Source organism: Nipponia nippon, unplaced genomic scaffold (genome assembly GCF_047370975.1).
Source record: "Nipponia nippon isolate SJK-2023a ecotype South Korea unplaced genomic scaffold, ASM4737097v1 scaffold_2, whole genome shotgun sequence".
NCBI classification, from domain to species: Eukaryota; Metazoa; Chordata; class Aves; order Pelecaniformes; family Threskiornithidae; genus Nipponia; species Nipponia nippon.
Genome location: NW_028262336.1, coordinates 112,318,103 through 112,345,094, shown reverse-complemented (window position 1 = coordinate 112,345,094; position 26,992 = coordinate 112,318,103). Strand labels below are relative to the sequence as shown.

The following is a 26,992-nucleotide window of genomic DNA, read 5'->3' as shown; positions in this document are numbered from 1 at the left end:
AGCCCTACACATCTACATCTTGGGAGATTATATCCTGGAATACGACTACCAATAACCCAGTGAGTCAACAACCTGGAATTAACAACCATTGTGATACTGTGGCAAAAATGGCTAATACAGTCCCAAAATATACAAACCAAGAAGTAGTGAAGAGAGGTTATTTTACTTTGTCAAGCAAGACTGACTGAAATTGGCAAAATGCCAATCTGAAGACCTTAAAAAAATAAAAAGCAAACCAAAACATAAAAAACCCCAAACCCAGCAAAAACAACAACAACAAAAAAACCAGCCTCAAGGCCACACACATTGACCTTGGCCTGCAAACTAGGAGGTGATTCCATCACATTGTATGGTATCTTGTCTTTTATGTATGTTGTATTGTATGACTGCACCTATCAAATTGCTTTTTAATGTCATTACAGAAATAAACTAAGAGGCAAAGACTGGAAATTAAAGCTGAATAAGAAAAAAAGATATGCAGTTTTAGCAGTGAGGTTTGGAACAGTTAGCCAGGGAAAACGATGAACTTTCCTTCTCTGAAATCCAGTTTGGCTGTCTGTTATGAAGCTTTGCTTTAGAAAATAAAACATTAGGTTAAATGAAGAGATAACTGGCTAAAATGTTATGTAATGTGTTATAGAGAAGATCATGTCAAATGGCCTCTTGATCCCTTCTAACCTTTTAAACTATGAATACCCGTAGTGAATCAGCATGGTTATTTGGGTATCCTAGGGACACAAACCTGTCTAACTAGTTGAGTGTTCTCCCCTTTTATCCAAAGAGTTAAAAAGGACAGGAAACATAGCTCCTTCTCATGGAGATGTCATGGTGTGCAGATTAAACATCATCTTCTCTGGAGTGCCATTCAGTTTGGGTTTTTTGTTTGTTTGTTTCTCTTTATTTAGTGGATTTTCTGTGGATATGTCTATTGAGATGCCATCTAGTATTGAACGCATACATAGTTGGACACATAAACTTAAAATAAAGGTAAATTAATTTCACTGTAACTATGTCTCTGCCTTGGCAGTTCTGCTGTGTATTTAAAATGGAACTTTTATCCTAGACAACGCTTGTGCCAGACGCTTGTGCCAGAATTGTCTGGCTTTGTGCACTGTTCATTCTGCAAACAGCTTGGTCCTCTGTTTCTCTCGGATGAAAATTTCTGTTGTGCTTGAAGCCTTTCTGTTTTGGTTGTCTTCTTATTTAAAAATACATTCAGGAAAGTGAATGATATTTTAAAGGATGTAATGTGTAAATAGAAACTCTACCTTGTAAATTTTCTATAACCTTTTTGGCAAAAAGCTTTGTGACAACCCCTATTAAATCTGCTGTCATCATTCCCTGTTCTCACGAAGTAAATAATATTCACTGTATTGTTATTAAATAAATATTTAAATGCCTATTTTTCTCCTCTTCTAGAGAACAGACTGCAAGGCTGTAATTAAGACTGTGGAGAACAGCTCCTTGGACGTTAGTGGCTTTGTTCTAGATATCTGGATTTCTCAGGTCTACCTACCTCGAATGTGGGTAGAGAAGCATCCCAACAAAATGAGTGAGGTACTGCATAACTTGTACTGTTCCATGAGGTAATACTGAATATGCTAAAACATCATAAACAGGAACAGTTTAGTTTTGATGGGTAAAAGATGAAGAAAAATTTCACACTGTGGACAGTGGTCAATTTGATCTGTTTTATTAAGCTGAGTATTCTCCAGAAATGAGTTTTCTTTTCAATTGCATAGAATCTTGTCGCTTTTGTTTTATCCTTTGCCTTGTAAGAGAGTACATGTTTCAACACAGTGTCCAATCATTGCTGTTAAAACACTTTTTTTCTAACTGTTGTGCTGCTGTTTGTATTCCATAGAAATGTGACTACAGTGTTTCATACAGATGTTGCATTTGCAGCAGTGGAAGTGAACAAATAAGTCATGGCTGAGGCTAGAACTAAGTAGCTTCAGAGTCATGTAATTGCTATACTAATTAAAAATAAGTAAAATTTTAAACCATGAAATTTGTAGGGCTGTATTTACAACTTACACACAAATATTTATAGAATCTGTCAGTGTTTTATTTTAAGGCATCTGGCCTTCCTAGAAGATTTTGCATTCTGGTGTAGTTATTACTGCTGCAGTGATTATTCTCAAAGGCATGTGAATCTTTTCTTTTTCACTAATAAGTAAAAAAGACATAGCTAGCACTTCTAGCACTCTGGGTCACCCAGAAACAGAATCCATCTGTGGCTGTGCCACAGAAGAGCTCATTGTCACCACTGGAAAACATTAATAAAAGGTTACGTAGGAAAGGAAGGATCAGTTCAACCCCTTTTACCTTCACCCACAGTAACGTCTTGCCCAAGAAATACATTTAAAACTTAAAATATGTGATTCCATGTTATTAGAAGCTGATTCATTCTCCCACATTTTTTGTGAAGTCCCTGGCACTTTTAGTTATTTTCAGGTCCTTTTTATATTTTTTTTTTCTTAAATAAGATAAAATGCTGTAGAGGTGAAATGTAAAGTCTTGATGTTACCAATCCGTAAATCCAATGTTGAAATTGATTAAAATAAGTAAAGTGACAGATAAGATTGTTTTCTTTCCAACAATGATGTCTTTTATTTTTCTTCCTTTTAATCAGAGTTGATTAGTTTAAATGTATTAGTTTCGGGATTTCTTTCTGATGACTGCAATAATACTGATATTCCCCAAAGGAAGGGAGAAAGAAAGAGATTCGTATTTGTGTTTCAAAACTACAAACCTTTCCTTCCCTATTGGAAACGCTTTCACTCGTTTCATTGTTCCACTTTTGAAAGCCTTTGTTTTTTATAGCATCTCTGTTCATAGTAAGGACAGTATGCACTTCTGGTTTACATATTTTTTTTAATTCTAGTACATCTCACAAACTGATGGTGGCAGTGATGATTGTAAAAGATAATATTTGTAATTTTTATATTTTTTTTAACTTATAGAAGAGAATCCAGTGCTGTTTGCAGAAGAGTGAATCAGATAGGAACATGAAACCACAAAATTCTTTTTTCAGTTTTTCATGTGAGACCTAGGATATAGGTAAAGGACAAGGAAGTTGCACTTTTCAGGCATGAAGAGTAAATGATACGTATTTGTTAAAACTTTGAAATATGGCTATATTCTGCTCTCATTCCATAATAAGAAAAATGAAGGTGCTTGGGTACACTTCTAATGAAATAGTATTTGTCCACTGTGCTGATGATTTTGTTTCTCCCTCTATAGGCTTGCATGCTTGTATTCCAACCAGAGTTTGAAACAGCATTTGAAGAAGAGCAGCTGTCCAGTGAAATTATTATTTTATTAGACTGCTCGAATTCTATGGCAGGTTCAGCTCTACACCAAGCAAAGCAGATTGCTTTACGTGTTTTGGAACTATTTTGTTTCAGACAAAGAGTGAATGTAGTCAAATTTGGCACAAGTGAGTTTCTCTATGTCCTTTTTACCTGAGAGCCATCTTTTACCCTCTTGTCATGGCTTAATTTTATGCACATCATTATTATCAAACCAGCATAATACACTGAACTTCAACCAAGAACGTGTAGCAGTATGGAATATTTCTACTCTGCTGTTCCAGTCATAAAACTTAAACTTGTGTTTCCATATTGTTGCTACATGCTTAATATTTTAATGTTCTTAATATCAATCTTTATTCACAGATTTCATAGAATTTTCTTCTTTTTCAATGAACACCATAAGTGATTTGCCATCACTGAAAGAGTTTATTACAGTAAGTAAATCAGTTTGATTGTATCCTAAAGAATGCTTCTTTGTATGGGATGCTTATCATTGCAAAGCTCTGTTATGCAAATTTTCCTCTTTTTTTTTCTTTTTCTTTAGGCCAGCTTCTACGATTTTTCTGTAATTTAGTCTATTTGAAGTCTGTTTTCCTTAATAACAAGCACAGCCACATCTGAATATTAATTCCAGTTTGGTTTTAAGCTATTGCTTAAGTTGTTATTTTGAAGCTGAGTAGCTATCAGTGTTAGGACATCTTTCAGTGTTTCCCCCTAAACTTATCTTTTGGAGTTTCATACCTCTCATTGCCTGCTCACAGCAGAAAGAGAGGAAATGATTGACTTCCTTCTGGAAATCTATAATTTGTAAGTGAAGGCAGCACTTAGGCCGAAGTACTTTCAGTGAAAAGGAAAATGCTTTTGGCACCAAAAGATCAAATGCAGACTACTTAGGACAACAGGTTTGGTTAGTACCATATCTTGTCAGTGCCAGAAGTAGGCTTCTCACCTGTAACTAAAGCTCCTTGATGCTAGCATAATGCGTAAGATACTAATACAATGGATGTCTTGAAAACGGGATGGTAAGATGTAAATGGTGATCAATGCAGAGTAACACAAAGGGGAAAACAACACTAACTATACCTGTACAATGTTGGCCTTTAACCCAGAAAAGAGATACTGGAGCCATTGTGAACAGGCCTTTTTAAATGGTAGCCCAGTGTTCAGCAGCAGTCAGAAAGGTAAGCACTTAGGTAGCTGTATAAATCTGTGTCACTATGGCATCTTGAATACTGTATGCGTGTCCTGGTTTCAGCTGGGATAGAGTTAATTTTCTTCCTAGTAGCTGGTATAGTGCTGTGTTTTGGATTTAGTATGAGAATAATGTTGATAACACACTGATGCTTTAGTTGTTGCTAAGTAGTGCTTACACTAAGTCAAGGACTTTTCAGTTTCCCATGCTCTGCCCGGTGCACAAGAAGCTGGGAGGGGGCACAGCCAGGGGGGCTGACCCAGCCTGGCCAAAGGGCTGTTCCATACCGTGTGGCATCATGCTCAGTATATAAACTGGGGGGAGCTGGCCGGGGGGCAGCGATTGCTGCTCAGGGATGGGCTGGGCATCAGTCAGCGGGTGGTGAGCAATTGCATTGTGCATCACTTGTTTTGTACATTCTGTTATCATTATTATTATTTTCTCTTCGTCTGCTGTCCCATTAAACTGTCTTTATCTCAACCCATGGGTTTTACTTTTTTTTTTATTCTGTCCCCCATCCCAGTGGGGGGCAGGGGGAGGGTGAGCGAGCAGCTGTGTGGTGCTTAGTTGCTGACTGGGGTTAAACCACGACAATGCGTTTCTGGTTACTCCATCTCAAATTGAAGAGCTAGGGAGACAGAAAACAAAGGTGGCCAGATACATGGAAGACCTGCTGTACAAGGAGAGGACTCGTCCTGATTTTTTTTAGCCTCTGTTGAATCCTTACTCAGTAATCCCTTTTCCAGGATAAACAGAGGAAAAGGGGAGTAGGGATGGTTACTTGCTGTTTCTCACCTTTTAAGGATCATGGGACAGCCAGCAAAATAATCAATCAGCAGATTTAAAATAAAAACCAAACAGTCCTTTTCATGAATAATAAATAGTGGAACTTCTTGTCATGCTTGATGTTGAGGCTAAACTGTAATTCAATTCAGAAAGCGGGTTAGGGAAATTAAAAGAGCCGTACGTAGCTTTTAGATGCAATAGTCTGGATGAAAACTCCAGTTCAAGAAGTCCCCAAACCAGTGATTACTGAAAGCTCTGAAAACAATGTAGGAGTAGAATTTACCATTTTTCATATCTGTTTTGCCTGTGCCTTTTGCCTAAGCCAGAGAAGCTCCAGGACTAAATGGACCTTAAGCTCTATCTTTAACAGTAATTATAGAAGACCAGGAACAAATAAAACTTAAAAATTAATTATTTATATTTGGAAACCAGGAGTCATGTATAGTAAAATAAAGATTAAATTATACATTCTATGTTATTTTAGGAAAAAAATAAATTAACTTCAAACTAAAATTGTAATACTTTACTTTTCAGTCTGCTACTGCAACATTGGGAAACACTGATTTATGGAAGACCTTACGTTACTTAAGTCTGCTATTTCCTTCTCAAGGACACCGTAACATTCTTCTTATATCAGATGGACACATTCAGAATGAGAGTATGACCTTCCAGATTGTGAAAGATAATGTCCAACATACAAGGTTATTTACATGTGGTGTTGGGTAAGTACGAAGTTAGCTGGCAATTGCATTTGTGTAAAATCACTGATAATTTATTCAAAGTGAGAGGTTAATAAGCTGAGAATTGTCAGATGCCTGAGTGTACTGTCTTAAATATATATGTATGTTTAGATTAAATGCAGAAATGTTTGCCTAGCTTTAATAACAGAATGGAAAATCTGTAAAGGAATTTCAAACATAAGATGCCTACAATAATGTTAATTCCATGTCCAGATAGTCTTACCTACTCATATCTTTCTTCATTATAACAACTATACTATTTAAGAATATAATTGGAAAATACAAGAGTTAATGTTTTGAAACTTTGCATTTCATGTTTTGGTATAGTCTCATTTTAATAGTGCAATTTCAATGCAACATTAGTAGTTGTATAATTTTAGTATTTAATTTTCATTTGTTTGGTAAGGTAATTACTTAAAGACAAAGTAAGCACTAGACTTCTCAACAATCAGAGGAACAGGCAGAACCTCACTGAAATTCATTGCAATGAATGTAGTTTGACTGTTTTCAGTAACAACAAACTAGAAAGATATGTATGACTGAAACGACTTAAAAAAAAAACAAACTGGGTTACAGTTACATATTTCAGGTTGCGAGGCATAAATGGGAAAGGGTCAGGGAGGTGTTAGGTTTTTACCATGTCCTGGGAGGGCTGGCAAGGACACATCAAAATAAAGACCAGTGGTGAGGGTCATGTTCTTCTAGGACTGTTTTTTTTTAATTGCACCATCACCATAGCTCCTGCAACTTTCCCCAGATCTCACGGCTGTGGGCCCTCTCCCAGCACGGGGAAAGCACACCCTTCAGGCCAGGTACCAGACATCCCAGTGCTCTTCCAGAGTAATCATATGTTATGACTATAATAGAATTTGCATCAACACACAATAAAGAACAGATGGTACATGTCCATTAGCAGCACACTGACACCATTTTCAACATATTTACATCCCTGTTATGTTCATGTTGAGCATATTTACATTCATTGATTATTGGTTATTGATATGATGGAACTAGGCCTGGCAATGGATTACCTCAGTGCTGGTAGTCTGAGAGGGCATGTCTCCTAATGGTTTCTGTAGACCACTAGTGTTAATGTGCTAATGTGCAACAATCTGCTTTTAGTAGGCAGGATCTCTATTTAATGTGTTACATTGGTAAAGTAATAATGATGAAGAGGTGTAAAAGAGAAGTTCACTCTGGTTCATACTCTTGTGTAGACAAAGAGAGTGTTTTCTAGAAGGCTGAATTAATAGAAAATACTACATCTATTTTATCTGTGATAATTCTCTGCGGGTAAATGAAAAAAAATATTTTTAATTAGTGCAAGATTTGTACTTCACAGAGTTGTACAAGGCAGCAAAATCTATAAAAAGATTTTTAAAAGAGCAGTAAACTTTAAACCCAAGATGTTATGTGTTCCTAGCATAGGTACAATTGTACTATTTAATTTTGCCATGAGGGGTTTTAGTGAGGATTCACTAGGTCACTAAGACAGTGGTATGGTCCTGTTGAGGAATGAGTCTACTTTCTGTCCAACAAAGATTTGAGACATTCTGTGCTGTTTCTCACCCAGAGGAATTCTCATCTGCTTAATTGTTCTCCTTTAATCCTCTATAAAGCTCTCATTTGTATATATACCTATGAAATAGCTTCACAGTAGTCAGACTGTCAGTTAGCAGAGCCTGCTGTTCTGTCAAGCTAATGAGTGTTACCATATTGGTTATATCCGTGTTGTTCAGATAGTAACATTCCCTAGCTGACTCTGGACTTAGCTGTAAGATAGCTGTGTCCACGCTAAATAGCTCTGCTGAGATTGAGGTTAATTAGCTCAAGATCAGGATCACTTTGATGCAGTCTTATTAATGTTTGAACCTAAGTTAATTTCTCTGCACAGCTCTGCACTGTGACATGTAAAAACTCACATACCATGTAATTTTCTCGAATGTTGCTAAGAAATCTCTAATACAGCAGCACATTAATTGGCTCAGTTGCTTTCAGTTAGTCTGTCCCCTGAAAAAGGGATAGAATTTTAAAAACTCAGATTCAAAAAGCTTGCAGTACTAATTAAAAACAAAATAGAAATAGTATCAGATGAACAATTTAGTTCAGTAATTACATAAAGAATTTTTTTTGTTAGTTCCACAGCAAATCGACACATGCTGAGATCTTTGTCCCAATATGGTGCTGGAGCATTTGAATACTTTGACCCGAAATCAAAGTATAACTGGGAGGCAAAGGTACATTTATCAATCTTGACTATATTCAGTATGTGATCATTGTCAGATATATCAATATCTGATACTGCATATCTTCAGAATCTCAAAATGGGAATTACTACTTTTCATGGTATCATGTGGCTTTCCTATTACAATAAGATAGTTCGAGAAACATTTGATAGAAGGGGAAGGAGAGATGCTTGTCTATTAAGCCTTCTTTTATTTTAAATATAAATTGATACTAAGTGAGAAAGAGCAGTATTTAGTTTGAGTATTACAAAGGTGCCTTATTTTCAGCAGGAACACGTGCTATAGGAAGGGATATGAGAGCTGTAGAGAACCTTCAGTTCTTTGATAAGGGAGGGAATTTGTCACTGTAGTTCCCCTACCTTCTCATTCAGATCGGTCATTGAACGTGTAAAAACAAACAAGAAAGCCATGACTTATTTTATTTTTTCTATTCTTTTTGAGAGAGCTCCTGTACTTTTATTGGTAAGTGGAAAAAGAAAAAAACACCAACTTGGGAAAAGCTTTAAAAATGTCAAGCTATATAAATAATTGTCCCTGAATAGAAAAACATGGCTTTACTTCTGTCATAGGTCACAGTCCATCTATGTTGTCCTTGCTATAGTGATGCAGCCTATAGCAAATGTATTCTGTAACTTTTGGCTGTTGGTGCATCTAGGAGTCTCAGGCAATCTAGGACCCCATGTGCAGTGCTTTTCAGTTTCCCTTTATAGTTAGTGTCTACAGCACTATCTTGAATCTGATCCCTCCTGGAAGAGTGACAGCAGAGAAGGTGCTGAAGCAAGGCTAGTATCTGGCACATTTTTGCCTGGGGGAATGGATGAAAGCATAGATTTCTCCTCTTGCTATTCTGGCTGTCATTTGAGTGATATATGTAGAACTATCCAGAGTGGGCCATGGGGACGTGCAGAACTGTTCGCATATCTCAGAGTTCACATGTAGGAGATGGTGCTAAGTGTAGCAGGCCATATTCCCTAGCCTGTTTGGCAACCTGATGCATAGAAACTTTACTATCAAATTTCAGCTTTTACTTAAAAGAAGTCTCATTATTCCAGAAGCCAGTACAATAATGGCTGAGTGACTCTCCTTATTACCTCCAAACATTAGACTCATTTTTACCAGTAATAGTATGTGGCTTGTTTTAGTTGTTTAAAAAAAAAAATCAGTTCCATTCACATGGGAAATAAGTTATTTTCTATTGAGAGATTATGTTTTCTTTTGAAAGCCTACTAACAAACAGAGCAAATTTGTTTTGCTTCTTTACACAGATACAGAGCCAGGTATCTAGAATATTTTCTCCAGGATGCAGTTCAGTTTCTATTAAATGGCAGCAGTTTGATACAGGTGCACCAGAGCCAAAGCAGGCTCCTGCTCAAATACAGTCTTTATTTAACAATGAGAGACTTCTTGTCTATGGATTCATCCCTCACTGTACTCAGGTAAAGACTGGAATGCACATGCACTACTGAATAGAAATTCATATGTAAAACAATCACAAAGGAAATATTATATTGTATTATATATCCTCTATGCAGCATGCACTTAGCTTCTTTTTCATTGCAAAATATAATTAAGTTACTATTTAACTGTCATTATTAGTCTTCCCTCTAAGAAGTAGAGAGGAAGAAGTTACCTAATTTAATATTTCTATCATTGTGCTTTGATAAATACAGGATTCTTTTACTTGTGACTGTCCCCTTGTCATAAGAGGAAGTATTTATAAACCTAGACATGCAAAGACTTACAGATTGGAGTTCTGTTTGGGAGACAGAGCAGCATGCATGTGTGCTGGTAACATAGCAAGACAGAGAAGGAAGCAGTATTTTTTTTTTCCTTTTAGGCCACCTTAAAAGCAGTAATAAATGACAAAGAACTACAGACTGTGGTGTCAACTACTGAACTACAGAAGACGACAGGAACAGTGAGTTTGGCCAACATTATTTGTACATGCCATAGTGAGACAGGCAGCTTTAAACAACTACGTGCTGCTTTGTGCTCTTTTGAAGGAATTGAAACCCCTGTTTTCAGCAGCTCTTGCACTTTTATTTTTGCTTCTGATGTTTTAACACAGACCTTCAGTTTTCAGACTTTTAAAGGGAAACTGTTTTACATAGAAGTGTCACCTTTCTCTATGCTTTCTAACACAAAACTTAAGCTTCTCGGAATAGGAAGTGCTGCTTCTTATTTTGGCAGCCCATTGGGGCTCTAGCTTTATCCTTGGGTTGGCTGTTCTTCAGGCAACCTCTGTGAAGAAGCTGCTGCAGCATTCTCTTTCATGTTGTAAATTGTTGCTATGGGGAACATCTCATCACTAGTCTGTCATCTCTAGAAATGTATGGAAAAAGAAAGAGTAAAGTGTTATTAGTCTTTCCTCTGCTTCAGTGACAATGAAGTAAGGAGTCTTTATGCAGAGAAAAGCACAGGATGCATTTTGAAAAGGAAAACAGGCTAAAAAGAACCATTTATTAAATCTAACAGGTGTCTACACTTGAAAAATCAAAAGAATAGTCAACCTTCAGTAATAATTCTGATATGACTGTCACCCCTTCCCCACTAAGGGAAGCTGATTTGTTTTCAAATAGAAATGATTTTCTTCCCTATTTAGTGTAATCTACTTTGAAAGCTACTATCATGGGTTGGTTTCAACGGATATGTTGGTTGTGTTGGTTTCCATAAGGACAGTTGGTTTCCAGGGATGCGCTCTTCTACAGGCAGATAAAATAGGCAAGCAGAAGCAATGTATTTGCTTTCACAAAAATAGCTGTACTACAAATTCCAGGTGCAGTTAAAAAGAAAGAAAGTTTTGAAAGGTGTAAACTGAAAAGGCAAAATGATAAAAACCAGGGTCAAAATGAGAAAAAATTCTTAATTCTTGATGCTTTAGATGAACTCTGAGAATTCCTATCTGTTTTTCTTGCCAATTTACCTTAGCTCAAAAAGTAACTATTTGCTTAAGAGGTTTTCTTCAGAAGTGGCTCTCTTTAGCATCTATCATATTCTTCCAGAAATGAGCCAGTGGGAATGTTTTGGCAACTGGAACTGGAATATAGCTGGACTTTACCACATTGCCCCCACAGAGCTCTCTCTCTTTGTTAGCTTTAACATTTTGAAGCGACCAAAATTGGTTTTCTTTTCTATGAAAGACTGGTTTAGTTCAAAAAAGTAATTTCTGGTTAGTACAGTTCTGTATTTCCCTTTTCTGCCTACAGCCCCTCAGGTCAAAAATCACTAGATTATGGTAGACCTAATGATTTTTTTTTTTTTTTTTAAAGTTGAACACTCTAGACTCACTTTACTTTTTCACTTTACTTTTTTTTTACTTTTACAAATTCTGTAGTTTTATGGACAGAATTAATTTACCTAACTTTGCCTATATAAATATTGTTGGTTCAATCTGAGGTAGTTGTTCAGTCTCTGTTTACAGTCGCTGGAGAAAAATGTGTACATCCAGAAGGGGCATTCTTCCTACCTGTTTTAGTTAGCCATTTCAAGTTGGGATTAATTGCCTGGTGGAGTTTTTCTGTTTGTCTGCATGCCTGCTTTTTTTTTTTCCTCACCTTCAACTCTAGAGAGAATGTGCACAACAAGTAAAGACCTGGGTATTTTTTAGTTTGCTGAAATTAAGTGAAATAAAAATGTACCTTAGGTACAGGTTGTTGTGCTTGCTTTTCAAATAGAAAATTAGCTTGACCCTTCCTTAGAGAATGGGATTCCATGTAAATATGGAAGCTAATTGCCTGAAGCTGGACCTCATAAATGAAAGGAAGATTTAAAAAAAAAATAAAGTTACTGCTCTTATCATCAGTTTAGTTTTCTTTCTAGGTACTGCACAAACTCGCAGCAAGAGCTTTCATTAATGACTATGAAGATGGGATTCTTCATGAGAATGAAACAGAACATGAGGTTTGATAATCTGAAATAGAAAGTATACGTTTAAAATGCTAAATAGCAAACACTTCAATGTAATAGAGAAGATTTTCTTGCTTTGTTAAACATAACTAGAAGGTTGCAATTCTAGTATCATTTTAAGGTTAAAGTCACCATATAGTAATATCCTCCGAGATAAGGTTTTGAAAAATTTTGGGACAGTCTTTTCTTCTTCTCCACTATAAGAATGCCCTCTATTGGCATAATGTGTGCATATTTTTCCTAATCTATACGCTGTCATTGGAGGCCATTGGTGATTCTTCTTTTCCTGTGACATATAACATTTTAGTTTTGTGAAGATCAATACATATTAGTCCAGCAGAAGTCCATAGCTTTTGTATAGGATATGGTGGAAGATAATGGCCTGTGTTTTACAGACAGACAGACTTAATGATCTGATGATCTGTTAAAAAAATGGCTTTTAGCTAGTTAAAAACTTACCATATTGCCATCTTGGCTTATTTGAGACTTCAGACTAATTCTTCTTATAAAATGCACATTCTTCTTACACAAGAAGAAGGATAGAACCAAAAGAATTCTAACTAGAGGAACTGCATATCCCTGCCCAAAGCTGACTGAGGGAGTAAAGAAAGTGAGAAGGGAGTAGACAGTTAGGCAGGCCAGTATATTCACATCGGGTCTTCCTATTACATGTCCCTATGTAGAGTGCATAAGTGTGTTCATAGGTATGTGTTCAGTTTTGACATCAGCATTTCTTTTAGCTGATTATATTTTTTCTGCCTGTTCCATTTGTTAATACTTAACAATCTAGATGAAGAAACAAATCTTGAAAAACATGATTATTCACCTCAGCTTGGAGAACTCAATTATAAGCCAGTTTACAAGCTTCGTTGCGGTTGAGAAAAGGGTATGTTTTCTATATAACATCTTGTTCCCACTAGCTTCTCTGTCGAAAGACTCTAAATTCTGTAACCTTGTACATATCAAAACCAGTCTTCCTTTTGCTGAGCTGTGATTATTCTTTTACAATAGAGCTAAAACTATTAATCTTTACGTTATTTTGGTGTCTTCTGCAGTACAACAAGCTATTTTCCTTTTCTATCTCTTATATTGCTTGTCCTTACTTTACAATCAAAGTTTGTCAATCTGTGTATTCCTGTTATGATTTGCTATAAGGGTTTGTAATTTCTGGTAGTGCTGTGGGAGCCAGAGAAGTCAAAGGACAAGGCCAGATGAAAAGTACTCTTCAATCCTTGGTGCATAAGCCACAGAACCCTTTCTCATAAAAAGTAAGGATGCCAAACTACAGCAAACTGGCCACTCTAGCCATGGATTGATGAAGTAATGGGTTTTGTATTGGCAAAAGTCATTCTAGGGGAGTTTGTGTCAGGTGGAAGCCACAAGGAAAGCAAAGCTTGAAAAATCTCTCTTTAATATTGCAGTAAACTATGGAACTTTTTCATTTGTTTTCAGTTTTAGAACAGTGGTAGGAGAAACAAAAGCTTTGCAGCAGATGGAAAGAAATACATATAAATTACAACCTTGAAATTCAGGGGTCAGTAAGAAGAGTTTTCAAATGGAAAGCTGTATCACGATAAGCAAGATGATGTCAGTTGGATTAATTATTAGATGGGGCACAGAGAATGGGAATTCATCTGACCAAATACATGTGTATATGTTTAGCAGTATATCAGTCACGTTTGCCTTCATCTCATGGTCAATGAAAGTAAATAGATACTTCTAGAGCTTGATTCATCTCATCCTAAAGTTAAATACCTAAAACAGTGCAGATTAATTTTCTCAAGAGGTCTTTTTCTCAGCACTGATTATAGGGGTTACCAATAGTCACTATTTCAGATTCAAGGATCACTTCCTCCAAGCTCAAGAGCAGTCTATCCCAATGAACAGGAAGTCAAGCAAAAATGCCAGGAGGCCTGGTGTCAACATGGATGAACAAGGAACTCATGGAAAAACTCGAAGGAAGTATACTGACAGTGGAAGCAGGGACAGGTAACTTGGAAGGAATACAGAGACACTATCTGAGCATGTAGAGACATCATCAAGAAAGCCAAAGTCCACATGGAGTTGAATCTGGCAAGGGATGTCAAAGACAACATGAAGGGCTTCTGTAAGTGCGTAAGTGGCAAAAGGAAGACTAGGGAAAATGTAGGCCTGCTGCTGAATGGGGTAGGGGAACTGGTGACACAGAACATGGAAAAGGTTGAGGTACCGAATGCCTTTGTTGCATCAGTCTTTACTAGCAAGACCAGCCTTTGGAAATTCAAGGCCCCAGAGAGCAGGGGGGAAGTTTAGAGCAAGGAAGATGTACCCTTGGTGGAGGAGGATCAGGTCAAAGACTGCTTAAGCAAACTGGACATACATAAGTCCATGGGCCCTGGTGGGATGTACCCACGAGTGCTGAGGGAGCTGGCTGATGTCATTGCAAGGCCACACTCAAAAATCTTTGAATGATCATGGCAACTGGGAGAAGTGCCCAAAGACTGGAGGAAAGCAAGTGTCACTCCTATCTTCAGGAAGGGCAAGAAGGAGGACCCAGGGAACTACAGGCTGGTCAACCTCACCTTGATCCCTGGGAAGGTAGTGGAGCAGCTAATCCTGGAAACCATTTCCAGGCACATGAAGGATAAGAAAGTCATCAGAAGTAGCCAACATGGATTCACCATGGGGAAGTCATGCTTGACCAACTTGATAAACTTTGAAGATTCAATGAATGATATGGTAGACAAGGGGAGAGCAGTGGATATTGTCTACCTGGACTTCAGTAAGGCTTTTAACGGTCTCCCATATGATCCTCATACAGAAGCTGATGAAATATGGGCTGGATGAGCAGTGAGGTGGATTGAAAACTGGCTGAATGGCTGGGCCCAGAGGGTGGTGATCAGTGGCAGGAAGTCTAGTTAGAGACGAGTGACTACCGGTGTACCCCATGGGCCAATAGCGGGGCGTGTCCTGTTCAAAATCTTCATTAATGTTCTGGGTGATGGGACAGAGTTGTACCTTGAGCAAGTTTGCTAATGATATAAAACTGGGAAGAGTGGCTGACACACCAGAGGGTCATGCTGCCATCCACAAGTACCTTGATAGGCTGGAGAAATGAGCTGACAGGAACCTCATGAAGTTAAAAAAGGAGAACTTTTACAGCTTTTTACAGTGTCCAAAACAGTTCTTTCATCATCACAATTTAGTATTTCACATGGTATTATAATATAAATAAAAGTAGGCCGGAATGAAGAATTCAGTGGAGATGCTGGATAAAACAAGAATACCTTTTCCTGTTTTTACTGTTCCGTCTTGATGTCTACATTATTACGAAAAAAAACAATACCAGTAGCATATGTACGTGGTAAGAGTTAAATTTTTCTGGAAATACTGCTTTCCTGAGTAACAACTCCAACATTTGCAATTGAAGATCAAAAGACAGACATGCATTCCAAAAAACACCTGATTAAAAAGCAACTATAAAATGCAATGCTGTGAAGTTATTAGAAATTCCCAGGTCAAGGACTACTTTTCAAAATAAGATAATTCAACTGAGTCAATTTAAATATCTTTCTGTAATGCACCTGAATATTCCATCTGGTACATAACAGAAGCAATATTCAGAAGAAAAAATACGTTGCAGATTAGCAAGGGAATACCTGTGTGATTTCATGAACTAGTTGTTTATGAAGGGTGTCAACAGATTATTTCTGTCATTCTGATTTTTATGTATCTGTTTTTGCAATTCTTCAAAAGATTCCGTTTCCACTTGTTGATATGATGTTTCTCAAGAAACAGACTTGTAGAATGTTATATTTGAATTATGTCTGTAAATATGACAGCTTTAATCTCATTTCTAGTCTAGGATGACTTTTTTGACCCAGTGCAGACATCTTAAGGCATAAGCACTTACACAACACAAGGCAATACCATGCAGAAATACCCAAAGTAGCCCATTCAGTTTGGTACTGTATTATGCTATGTTATTTGCTGTCTTGACATGATTTTGCAGAATGCAATGTATTTTAAACACATCTATAATAATGCTTATGTTTGCTTTCCTTTAAAGGGTGGCAATAGGATTCTGACAAAAAGAACTGCACAAGATTTGGATTTTATTTCAATTACGTGGATGTGAACAAATTATACATACAAATATATACTGTCCACCTTTATATTTCATGTGAATCTAATTACTGACAATACATTGTCCCTCAATATAGTAAAAAATGTGAAGTTACATTTACTTTTTTTGTATATACAGATTATTTTTAATGTACTGCGTTATCTACTTATTCCCTGGTTTCAACACATTTCAAACTCACAAAGAAAAATGCATTGTCTCTATAATGCCAGAGGATTTTCAGGTTCATAACTGTGATGTATTTTAATTTAGGATGCTAATGAAACTTGTTCTGCTGATGCTCCAAACATCCTGGAAATTATAGCTCAAGAAGATGTAGATTTTTTACCTTACATGGACTGGGACCAAAAGTCAATGGCATCTGGCTCCTTATTTTCAGAAGAATTTGCCTTTGATGCCCATGTAACTACATTTAATGTATGTTCTTACTGCTAACAATTTTGGTATATTATCCAGTTGTGGTGCTGTATTGTATGTGTAACCATATAGTAACTGTTCATGAGATCTGTTCAGTTTTTAATTATTTTGAATATAATTAATGCCACACAAGTACTGTGTGGAATTTTACTATAAACATTAAAATTTGGAGGAACCTGTCCCAAAAATAAAGTACACTTAAAAATATCATGAGTGCAGCAGAAGTTTTGAGAGACAATATGATAATACAGATTTCTTCTCCCTTCCAGAAGAAACTTAACACCTGTTAGAGCATTTTCTCATAAGAATATGCTAGTGTAGATGAAGCCCTAAATTAAACTCCAAGAAACTGGGGGGGTGGGGAGGGAGGGAGTTTCAAAGACAATCAAGGTATTGATCCATAACTAAGTCTCTACTAGGAGAGAAGAGAGACTACTGGGAATGGGGATAAGCATGACTGGAAGAAGACATATTGCTAGCAGGAAATGGGACAATCTGTGGGATGAGGGGGGAGCAATGAGAGAAACTTGAACTAGTGAAATTGGATCTTTGCTAGTTATGGTAGCTTTCTCTTGACTTTGGAAACTACAAGAGATGCCTGCATCAGTTAGACAGCAGGTATAATTCTGTCAGTCCTTAAAGTCTTAACAGATTAAAGCTTTACATCTCCAAATTGTGTAAGGGACTCAAGAAAATCATTATTTGTCTATTAAATTATGTTGTGCATGACCATGATGTGCATTTAATAGAACTCAGGAGCATCTCTCAGCCTGTAGTCTGTAAGGTATTAAGATTGTGAGCTATTTAGAACAGAATCTGGGTGTGTGTTCTATAACTTAAGTCAACTCATATAAAGCCATTTTCCTGATCCTTTGGCCCAAGAATTCCTAGGCAGAAGAGTACAAAACATCTACGTTGGTGTATGGCAGCAGTATAGTCCAGGCTCACTAGCTTGTATGCAGGAGCTACTGGACCTTAGCTGGTACATGGGCCAGAATTGCAGCACAAGCAGGATCCATGCTTCGCTTTGTGTAGATCTATCTTCTGTGTACGTACAACATTATTGTACAGTGGAACTTCCTTGGCTCATAATCATCATTATATCAATCATTTTTATCTCAATAATGTAAAATACCTCTCTGCTCATATTTTGTCCAAAGTCCAGTTTTACTCTGGATTTGCTCAGCATAAGGTAGAACAGGGAAGGAAATTTTTAGTTTAACTGAGATATTACTTTCATTTCAAACATATGCATGACAGTATAATGATACTGCACACAGTATAAGAAGAAATACTGTTTTGATTAAAAAGAGAAAGTATCTTACTAATTCCGGAATTTTGTTTCCTTGTGATTTTACTAAACAGGCATATTCCCCAGCAGTAGGCGTTTTTCATTCATCTGATTTGCTGAGTGAGAAAGCTGAACCTGAAAGTTTCCAGTTTCAACCTGAAAAAGTTCCTGGTAGTCAGAAGAGCATCTCACCAAAAAACATGGCGCAGGGCTTTGGAAATGTTCCTGAACTTCAAAGCAGCGTTTGCAGTCTCAAATCAAATTTCTGTTTTGGTAGCGCTGTCGCAAAGGAGACATCATCTGGAACAAGCTCACATTCACCACATGACCTTCCTCTGCTGCGAGTTGCTGAACCCTGCTTGTTATTTGGTTTTAAACCTAAGCTAGGAGAAGGAATTGATCTGACTCAACAAAAACCACTTCAGACACCTGCACTTACAAAATCAGGGGTTGGTGTGGCTGTTCCTGAACCTGCTCCTCCTCCTCCCCGTTCTTTTCAAAAACCAGTGGGAGCCATGAAACAAGTTAATTCTTCTTGTGTTGCTCCGATGCAGGGTTTAGGATTGTTTGGTTCATCTACCCCTACACGCACAAATTCTGAAAAGACTAATGTTGAAAAACAAGTTATTCCCAAATCTCCTGTTTCTCAAGCTAATAGAAAAGAAGTCTTGCCACTGTTGGGGTGTCAGAGAAAGGGAGTACGTCAGCATGATGTTACGGCTCCTGAAGGAGCATTTACTGAGGGGTTTAAGGTTGCGGTAAGTCTTCCATCAGTCGTCTTTTATATATAGGATACGACACATGTCACGTCATGTTGAAATCGAAGCTGCGTTCAGCTAATGAAAGCTGCCTTAAACATTTGCATTTCAAGGTTCATGGATGTACAGCCAAAAAAGAACATGGGAAGGCTGTAATGAGGCTGCTTTCCAATTCAAGAAATGTGACCCTGAAATGCAGAAAGCATTCTTTTTGTTCGGTTGGGTTTTAGTTATTTTTTTTCCAAAGTGATGAGTCTTACACTCTGCATTCTACCACTTGTTCCTTACTACTCTAATAGGCGACTTTTAAATGGAATTACTTTGTATCATGAAGTAGTAGCTACATGGGTAATGGTGGTAGAACAAGATCCTTAATGAACATTACTGTTTGTTCAGGAACAATCTTGCTGTTCTGTGCCAACACAGAGGATTCCACAAAGACTTCCATTCAGTTTGGTAAATAGGAATGAAATTCCTGAGCTCCAGAACCGGGTGCAATACCCATCCTCTATTCATGCATTACCTAACAATAAGACATGAGTAGAAGGAAAAATTACCTTCAGCCCTGCCCTGAGATAAACATTTTGTAAATGATTTTATTTTCTTTGCTTTATAAACTGATTTTATAAAGAGCATGATGCCATCAGAGTCATGCTATTTTTTGTTCCTTTCATGGGCAACCCGTCATGCTTAAGAAACAGTATAAAATCAGAGGCAAGCAGTGGTGATAACATCTCCAAAGTCCAGTTTTACTCTGGATTTGCCCAGCGTAAGGTAGAACAGGGTAGGAAATTTTTAGTTTGAACAATATGTTTTTATTTTCATTTTGAACATATAAATGACAGCATAATGATAATGTGCATAATACAAGAAGATATACAGTTTTGATTAAAAAGAGAAAAGTATCTTACTAATTCTGGAATTATTTCATTCCTTGTGATTTTACTAAACAGGATCTTTCTCCAGCTGTAGCCGATGTTTGTGCAAATGCTTTCCTAAGTGGGAGAGAATGAACCTTTTTCAACCAGAAAAAGAGGTTCCTTTTTAAAAGGAAGAGCGGTTTTTAAACTTTTAAGTGAAAGTACTTTGTATCATGATAGAGTAGCTGCATGGGTAATGGTGGTAAGATTCTTAATTAACATTATCCTCTCCAGGAACAATCAAGGTGCTTTACAACAACAGAGAAAGAAAACATTCCACAGAGAATTGAGTTGACTTCTGTAAACTGGAAAGAAACTTTTGCGCTCCAAAATCAGGTACTGCACCCATAATCTATTTGGGCATTACTTTAAATATAAAATATAGGTAGAAGGAAAAAAACAGTTTTACTTTTATCCTGTCCTGAGATAAAGTAAAATACATTTATAAAATGTCTATAAACAGATTTTACAAGTGTATGATGACATCAGTCATGCTATGTTTTATTGCTTTCATGGGCAACTCAGCAATGGATATGTAAGGAATAGTATAGAATCAGGGCCAACAGGTAGTAATACGCCTCCAGAACCTTCTTACAGCCTCCATCAGCTTGCAGCTTGGGGACTTCCTGGGACAAGTATAAAAACATAAAGGGGATGCTAAGTGGAAGAAGTTGATGCAATTAATGCACATTGTGCAAGAAAGTAAAAAGTAGTTGGGTTTTAAATGATTGGACTGTAAGATGTTGCAGCAGGAACTTCCCCTGGACAGTCAGACAAATTGCTAGGGTAACTGAATGAAACTGTACCATCCAAGAATGCTGCAGGTAGGAGTCAGAGCAGGTAATGTTTAGCTTTGTTGGTTTGGTATGTCCCTTGTGGTGGGAGAAGTCCCTGTTCCACATAACCCATCACCAGTTTGGTGAGCTTACCCCCTTAAGGGGTGAGGTCGTGATCAACAATCAGATATTGTGGGTCACACAGTCAATATCCGTAAGTAATAAACAGAATGAGGTTTTCAAGAGTATACATGATCCAAGTGAAGTCACCATGGGATACCCTCAGCAGAGACTCCTGTTGTTTATCGTCAGAGATTGGCCATTCAGCATGGTGGTATATTGAATTCCCTTTTCCTGGGAATACACCCTATACACTAGGTTCAGTAAGTCTTCAGGTGCCCCAGCTTCGTGTTCCTTTGTGCAACAGAGTCCACCCAGTATTTGCATCCTCATGACTCTTTCTTGCTTTTTTTTAAAAACATTGCTTCATTCTGTGTAATTAACTCTATGTATGAAGTTTGTATGTGAAAGTTGTAAAGTATAGCCAACCTCAGCATTAAGAAGAGAGACGTATTTTTCCTATATTTTTGACAGGACACTTTTATGAAATTATTTCTAAACATTGAACCATTACTATATGCCACATGGATACAATGGGGATTTGAGCAGCAGACTTGTGATTGACTGTTGTGGGAATTAACTCCCGAAGTGCAGTTCAAGATTTCTTCATTTTCAGCAGAATTGCCAATTGTTGAATTTTAAAAACTAAAATGTTTTTTTAAAACTAAACTAAAAAACTAAATGTTTTTTTACACTAATTAAACTTAGTATTCTAGAGATTTTTGCTTTTTAAGATAATTTGGATAATTACTATCTAAGCATCCATTTGAAAGCATATATTATCTTCAAATTACCTTAAACGACTGGTTATAAATTTGTGTCTACAGTTGCAGTTTTCTAAGACATAAAGCTGCAAGGACAGGTAGAGTTTCAGAAGTATTTAATATTGAAGAATACATACTTGAACATCCTGTTGAAAGCCTGTCCTCCATCTGACCTGAGGGTAGCAAACCATTTGGCAGATAATTTTAATCATGAGAGTTGTCTAATTTTTGGCAGGGAAAGTCAGATAAAATAGGATTGGTTTTGTTAATACTGCATTTAACAACATATATAGTAAACAATAATTTTATAGAGACTTTGCATTCTCAGCAGAGGAGAGGGATCCTTCATTGTTTCTTTTGAGTAAGAGGAATGCTTATTTTTTAGCACCTTTAAAAATATTTTTCAGAAGGAATTTCTTTGAAATAAATTTGAAAAGGCTAGTGTTGTCATTGTGCATACTTTATATGGGAGTGATTTCAAAATGACTTTGTTGTTACTGTTTAAGGGTTTTTTACAAGGTAGGCTAACTACAAAATTCCAGGTCGGTTGCAGACATCTGATGGTATATCAAAGGTTTTTGAAGTTTAATATTTGAATCACCTAAATTGATTATGTGGATTTCAGTTTTTGTGTTTGTATAAGCTTTTTAAAAAATACTTACAGTAATTCTCCTATGTCTATTTTATTCTTGCCAGATACATTTTCGGTGTCCTGAATCTTTGTCTTATCCATATATTTGTTTATTCCACAGGATGGCTCTTGGAATCTCAGTCCACAGTTGGGAAAAATCTTGAAATTTGATGTCGATCATTTAATTAACAATTGCCTTATTAGAAAAGGCATTCAGTCACTTGGTAAATACTTTTCTGTCATTAAAAAGCAGTACATTGTATTATATTTCCTATCTGTATGTGTTATTACTCTGTATGTCTAGTGGAACTCTAACAAGATATGCTCAAAATTTAAATGGATCTCTTAACTTAAAGTTTTCAAAAGTGCCTGATTTTAATAATACAGTTTCTTCTCAGCATCTCTCACAATATAGTGTCCTGGTTGCTAAGCACATCTGGAGAAATATGTGGAGGATGTGAGATAGTTGGAGTAGCAACAGAGGTTCTTTTATCTCAATTATTGTATCTGCTACATTAATATCTACTAAAGACAAAAAAGGAAGAAAATTCTCTCCTAGGAGAGAGGCAGAGATCACTTCTGCTTTTCACATTTCAAATAATATGAATAATAGTTATGTAATTCTTCCCCACATACACCACAGCATTCAGTATGCACTCTGCCTGTACACGCTTTGCTGTTTGATTCTGTCAATTGGTGCTCTTTGCTGGCAGCAGACCAGAAAACTTGGGGGGAAAAAAAAGGCAATTCCTTCTTTCTAAATTATTAGAGGGCACAATACCTCATAAAGGACAAAAATCTTACAAGTTTCCCATTATTGCTCTATTAAAATCAAAGTAGATTAGAACCCAAGGAAACAGAAACTGCAGAAATCTCAACAAAGCATTACCAAGTTTAAGTTTGAAAGCCAGGAGCATGTCTGTCAAATCACTAATGTGAATACTCTTGATAGTAGTGATTGTACGGTGAAACAATTAAATAGGATTAGGACAACTGATGTTTTAAAGTGATCTGGAGTACTCTGCAGAAAGTACCTTTTCTGGTGTCAAGAAATCATTTAAATAGTAATCCCGCTTCCCTTTTCTTCTTCCTTAGGCCCAAACCGAAAAGAAAAGCTACTGCAGTTGATTGCTACTCTTCTTGTGCTACAGTTCATACGCTGCACAAAGGAATTGAAAGGGATAGTTTTCAAAACACTGATGAAACTGGATGATTCATCTAATTCAAGGTATGCTTTTAAATAAAATCTTATAATTTAATGTAGTAATATAAACATCAACATACAGAAGATTAATGTCATTATGGAGAGTCAATGACTATACTACAGGATATGGCTGTAGAAAAGGGAATGGAAGGTATTAATCATTGGTGGCATGTCGTTTCTTTTAAGAGGATGGATGGAGGAAGGAATACTTTGCAAAATATGATATAAAAATTGAGAAGTATAGAAAGTAGTAAAAGATATTTTATGCTTCTCATTAGAATCATTGAATAATTCAGGTTGGATATGACCTCTGGACGTCATCTCTTCCTTAAAGCAGGGCCAACTCAGATGTTGGATAAGTTGTTCAGGATCTTGCCCAGCTGAGTTTTAAATATCTTTAAGGATGGAGATTCATCAACCTCAACTTTTTTAAGGGCAACCTTTTCCAGTGTTTAATATCACTTACGTTAAAAATTAGGAAAAAAATTCTATCGGACTTTTTCCTTCATGTAACTTACACCTGTTGCCCTGCACCCTTTTTCAGGAATATATTAATGGCTTGTGTTCTTCACAAGCATACACCATAAAATATTCTGGACAAGACTTTTGAAATTAATAGAGCAGATGATTCTTCACAGCACAACTTCCACCCTTTCCTTTAGCTGTGGGGAATACTCATGCTGGCTCATTCTGAATCCCACCCCCCTCATTTCTGTATGTCCCAGTGCTCTATTATCTGTTGAATATAGGGTCTCTGTGTCTGGAGATTCCCTTTCTTTGGGGGTGAAGTGAACAATTATCAGCTGGCAAGTTTTTTGGTATAGAGGGAAGACAAAGATCTTAAAAGAAGCATGAAGGAATAGGCCTCCAGAATCTGGATTGACCCAGCCACCAACACATTCCTTGTGCCAAAATCAGAAGCTTTGCACACTTCATACTTTACAGGGCATGTAGGAACAGGATAAAGAAACAGTCAGGAGAGCCCTGGAAATCTTCCTCCCTCTTTTGAAACTCCTTGACAGAGGGAAAAATTGATTGCATAATTTTGGCTACTCTAATCAGGAGTACAAATAAAATTGCATTGACTGGTGGATGAAAGCAATTCTAACGTATGTGAATGTACAAAGGAGGAGTCACGTTTGCCTTTATGAAATGCATAGTACTTCACTGTGGTGATTGGAATAGTACAAATAAATGCAAGTAATGATTATGAGTCTACATACATCCCATGTGGAAGACTCTAAAAAGACAGGGCGGTGCACATGATGATGTTTTCTGCATCAGATGATATTTTATACAGGCTGGATCATCGTACTATAGAAAATTTTCTCTTTCAAATAATTATTGTTAAAAGAAATTATTTTCTTCTGCTCCTTTGGTGGATTTACAAGATTTTATTATAATAAAACTTCATTTCTACATACAGTGATGTTCATTGGGCTTTTGAGCTGATCAAGAAAGCAACAGAGTGGGTAAGAAAAGTTGAGAGGCAATTTCCATCTATTTGCTATCGACTTGAACTTGGGAAAGACTGGGATTCTGCCACCAAGAAGATACTGGGTATCAAGTTTATCTAACAGCAATTCTCTTTCTACTTACAATATTTAATCAACTAAGTCTTTAAGATAATAGCAGAGTTAGCTTTCCGTGCAGTTTTACATAAAATGTTTAAATTGAGGACATTTGATCTTATATTATTACTGAATAATAATTCTCATAGTCACAGTCTTAAAGCTATGGAAATAAAGGGTCTTATAGTTACTAAGTCTCGATTTTACATATATGGAGTATTTTACTTACCTGTACCTCTGTTAAAAGTACCTTAATATTTCATTTTTTTACATTAATCTCTTGGGTTCATTGCACATTACAAAAGTACTTTTATAATATCTTTGTTTTGATTTTTCCTAAAATCTTATGTACTTCTTTAATGGCATGGTAAAGAAAGCATAATGTAGTAATTCAGTTAAATATGGCAGGAGATGTTTTGACAGATACAAGAATGTGATAAAGAACTAATAAATATCTTCATAACATATCAGTGTTTTCAGTTGGATGGTTTTGTAATTCCTACAGTGTGTCTTGAAATGCAAACAGCAGAACAGTTATTTTTCTCCTGCACTGCTTTTCTTATTGGTCATTGGTCAATTTGTGAATACCTAGGTCAGTTTTGGTAGGAGGAATAAGTTCTCTTTTTTTTTTTCTGCTGTTACTCTGTATTCTGATTTTATGCTGACAAAAAACTAACTGATTAGTTTTATTTTATACTGAACCAAACATGGAAGCCTAATAACAAAACCAGAGTAAAAGTAATTTATTTTAATTTCATGGGCTTTTCACAGGTGTTTCAATGAGCGCATTACCTCTTCTAAATTAAGGAGCTGCATGGAATCACACTTTGGTACTTTGTGATCTGAGGAAATGTAGAGACTTGGTACAATTGCTTGCACTGAGGCAGGATCCAGTGCGTACAGAACATATTCTACGCTTGTTTGTCCAACCATTGAAAATATTCAGAAGCAGGAGATTCCACAGCCACCATAGGTAATGTGTTACACTGCCCTAGCAAACAGAGAATGCTCCCTAGCAGTAATAGAGAAGCGTTGTAAGAGGTTGCTAAGGAAAACTGTGGAATCTCTTTCATAGATGTTTTCACGAGAATTTAAGCAAACATCTGCCAGGGAGGGATAGATACACTTAATCTTGTAGGGGAGGTTGCTAAGAGGGATATCCTGAGGTCCTTCTGTTTCTAAGGTGCTCTGGATCCTTGTTTTCACATGTGCAAGATACCGTCTCTTTTCAGTAAATAATACAAAGGAAAAATTTGTACTACACTTTCTGTTTGAGAAGAGCTAGGATATGGGTTTCTTAAGAACTAGAAAGACTCTTTAATGTAGACAATGATAAATGAGCTTCTAAATCTGCTGTTACGTCTTTGTATGGTCAATTGCTGCATTACTAGAGTTACCTTAGAAAGGAAGTGTTGGCAACAATATGAACAAATTTTTTTTCTTCACTGCAGTTAACTATTCAAATAGTTTGGTGTTTTCACTGTTGCAATGATTCATCCCATACAGGTCTGTACGAAAAGTATACACTCACGCTAAAGCCCGAGTTTCATTTGAGTGATGTCTGTTCTTTAAGGAACCATTTCTGACATACATTAACACTCTGGCTCTAGCAAAGGCAGTTGAATAAGCAAATAGGGTGTGGTTTATTTGCTTTTTCTTACAATATTGTCTTTTTTTCTCCTGCATGTTACATTAAAAAAGCTGTGCTTGCCTATAGGCAATTATTTTAACATGCAAAACACTACCAAATTTAAAAGGATTCTTCTTCCTAGTGTGAAACCCCAGCAGGACCTCGTCCTGAGGCGTCCCTGTGTGTCCTTTTTGTGCGCTTCCCCAAAGCCTCACCCAGCGGAGGGCCAGGAACACCTTTGTACCGGGGTATTCAGCGCGCTCTTCTCTTTCTGTTCCGACGAGCCGGGCCCACCCGGCACCGTAACCTCGAGTGCCTCCGCTCACCGGCAGCCACCTCCCTTCCCCGGAGGAGGGCTACTGCGCCGGGCGCCCAAACCTGACGCGGGGCCGAGCGGGTTCGGCCACGCTTTCCAGGAAGGGGCCTCCGGGTCAGCGTGCAGAGAGGCAGCTCTAGCAATCGCTCGCCCCTCGCCGACAGGAGCGGGGCTCCCGGCAGCCCTATTGCCGACACCCGCGTCGGCCAGCTGCGGCGGGCCTCGGGCTGGAGGACAGCCCGCCCCGGGGCGAGCGGAGCCGCCGCCTGCACAGGGCGGGCCCC

The 26,992-nt window shown here is 37.2% G+C and overlaps 1 protein-coding gene across 16 annotated transcripts in view; it reads left to right on the top strand.

Annotated features, from left to right (window-relative positions):
• The window catches only part of PARP4 (poly(ADP-ribose) polymerase family member 4), a 59,589-nt gene extending 32,916 nt beyond the window's left edge, over nt 1–26,673 (top strand). For 11 of the 16 annotated variants that reach the window (XM_087756390.1, XM_087756385.1, XM_087756395.1 and 8 more), the window contains 17 exons: nt 906–987; nt 1,420–1,557; nt 3,247–3,442; nt 3,681–3,751; nt 5,830–6,017; nt 8,173–8,272; nt 9,547–9,717; nt 10,119–10,199; nt 12,101–12,181; nt 12,978–13,073; nt 16,563–16,727; nt 18,093–18,776; nt 19,931–20,032; nt 22,109–22,211; nt 23,083–23,215; nt 24,618–24,751; nt 25,534–26,149. In XM_087756390.1, coding sequence (XP_087612516.1) covers nt 906–987; nt 1,420–1,557; nt 3,247–3,442; nt 3,681–3,751; nt 5,830–6,017; nt 8,173–8,272; nt 9,547–9,717; nt 10,119–10,199; nt 12,101–12,181; nt 12,978–13,073; nt 16,563–16,727; nt 18,093–18,776; nt 19,931–20,032; nt 22,109–22,211; nt 23,083–23,215; nt 24,618–24,751; nt 25,534–25,568 — 2,560 coding nt within the window. In that variant the 3' untranslated portion in view covers nt 25,569–26,149. Of the gene's footprint in view, nt 1–905; nt 988–1,419; nt 1,558–3,246; nt 3,443–3,680; nt 3,752–5,829; nt 6,018–8,172; nt 8,273–9,546; nt 9,718–10,118; nt 10,200–12,100; nt 12,182–12,977; nt 13,074–16,562; nt 16,728–18,092; nt 18,777–19,930; nt 20,033–22,108; nt 22,212–23,082; nt 23,216–24,617; nt 25,230–25,533; nt 26,150–26,534 lie in introns of those variants that run through there. The other 5 variants (XR_015704563.1, XM_087756379.1, XM_087756384.1 and 2 more) reach the window with 5 other exon arrangements.
• Nucleotides 26,674–26,992: the final 319 nt, after the last annotated feature.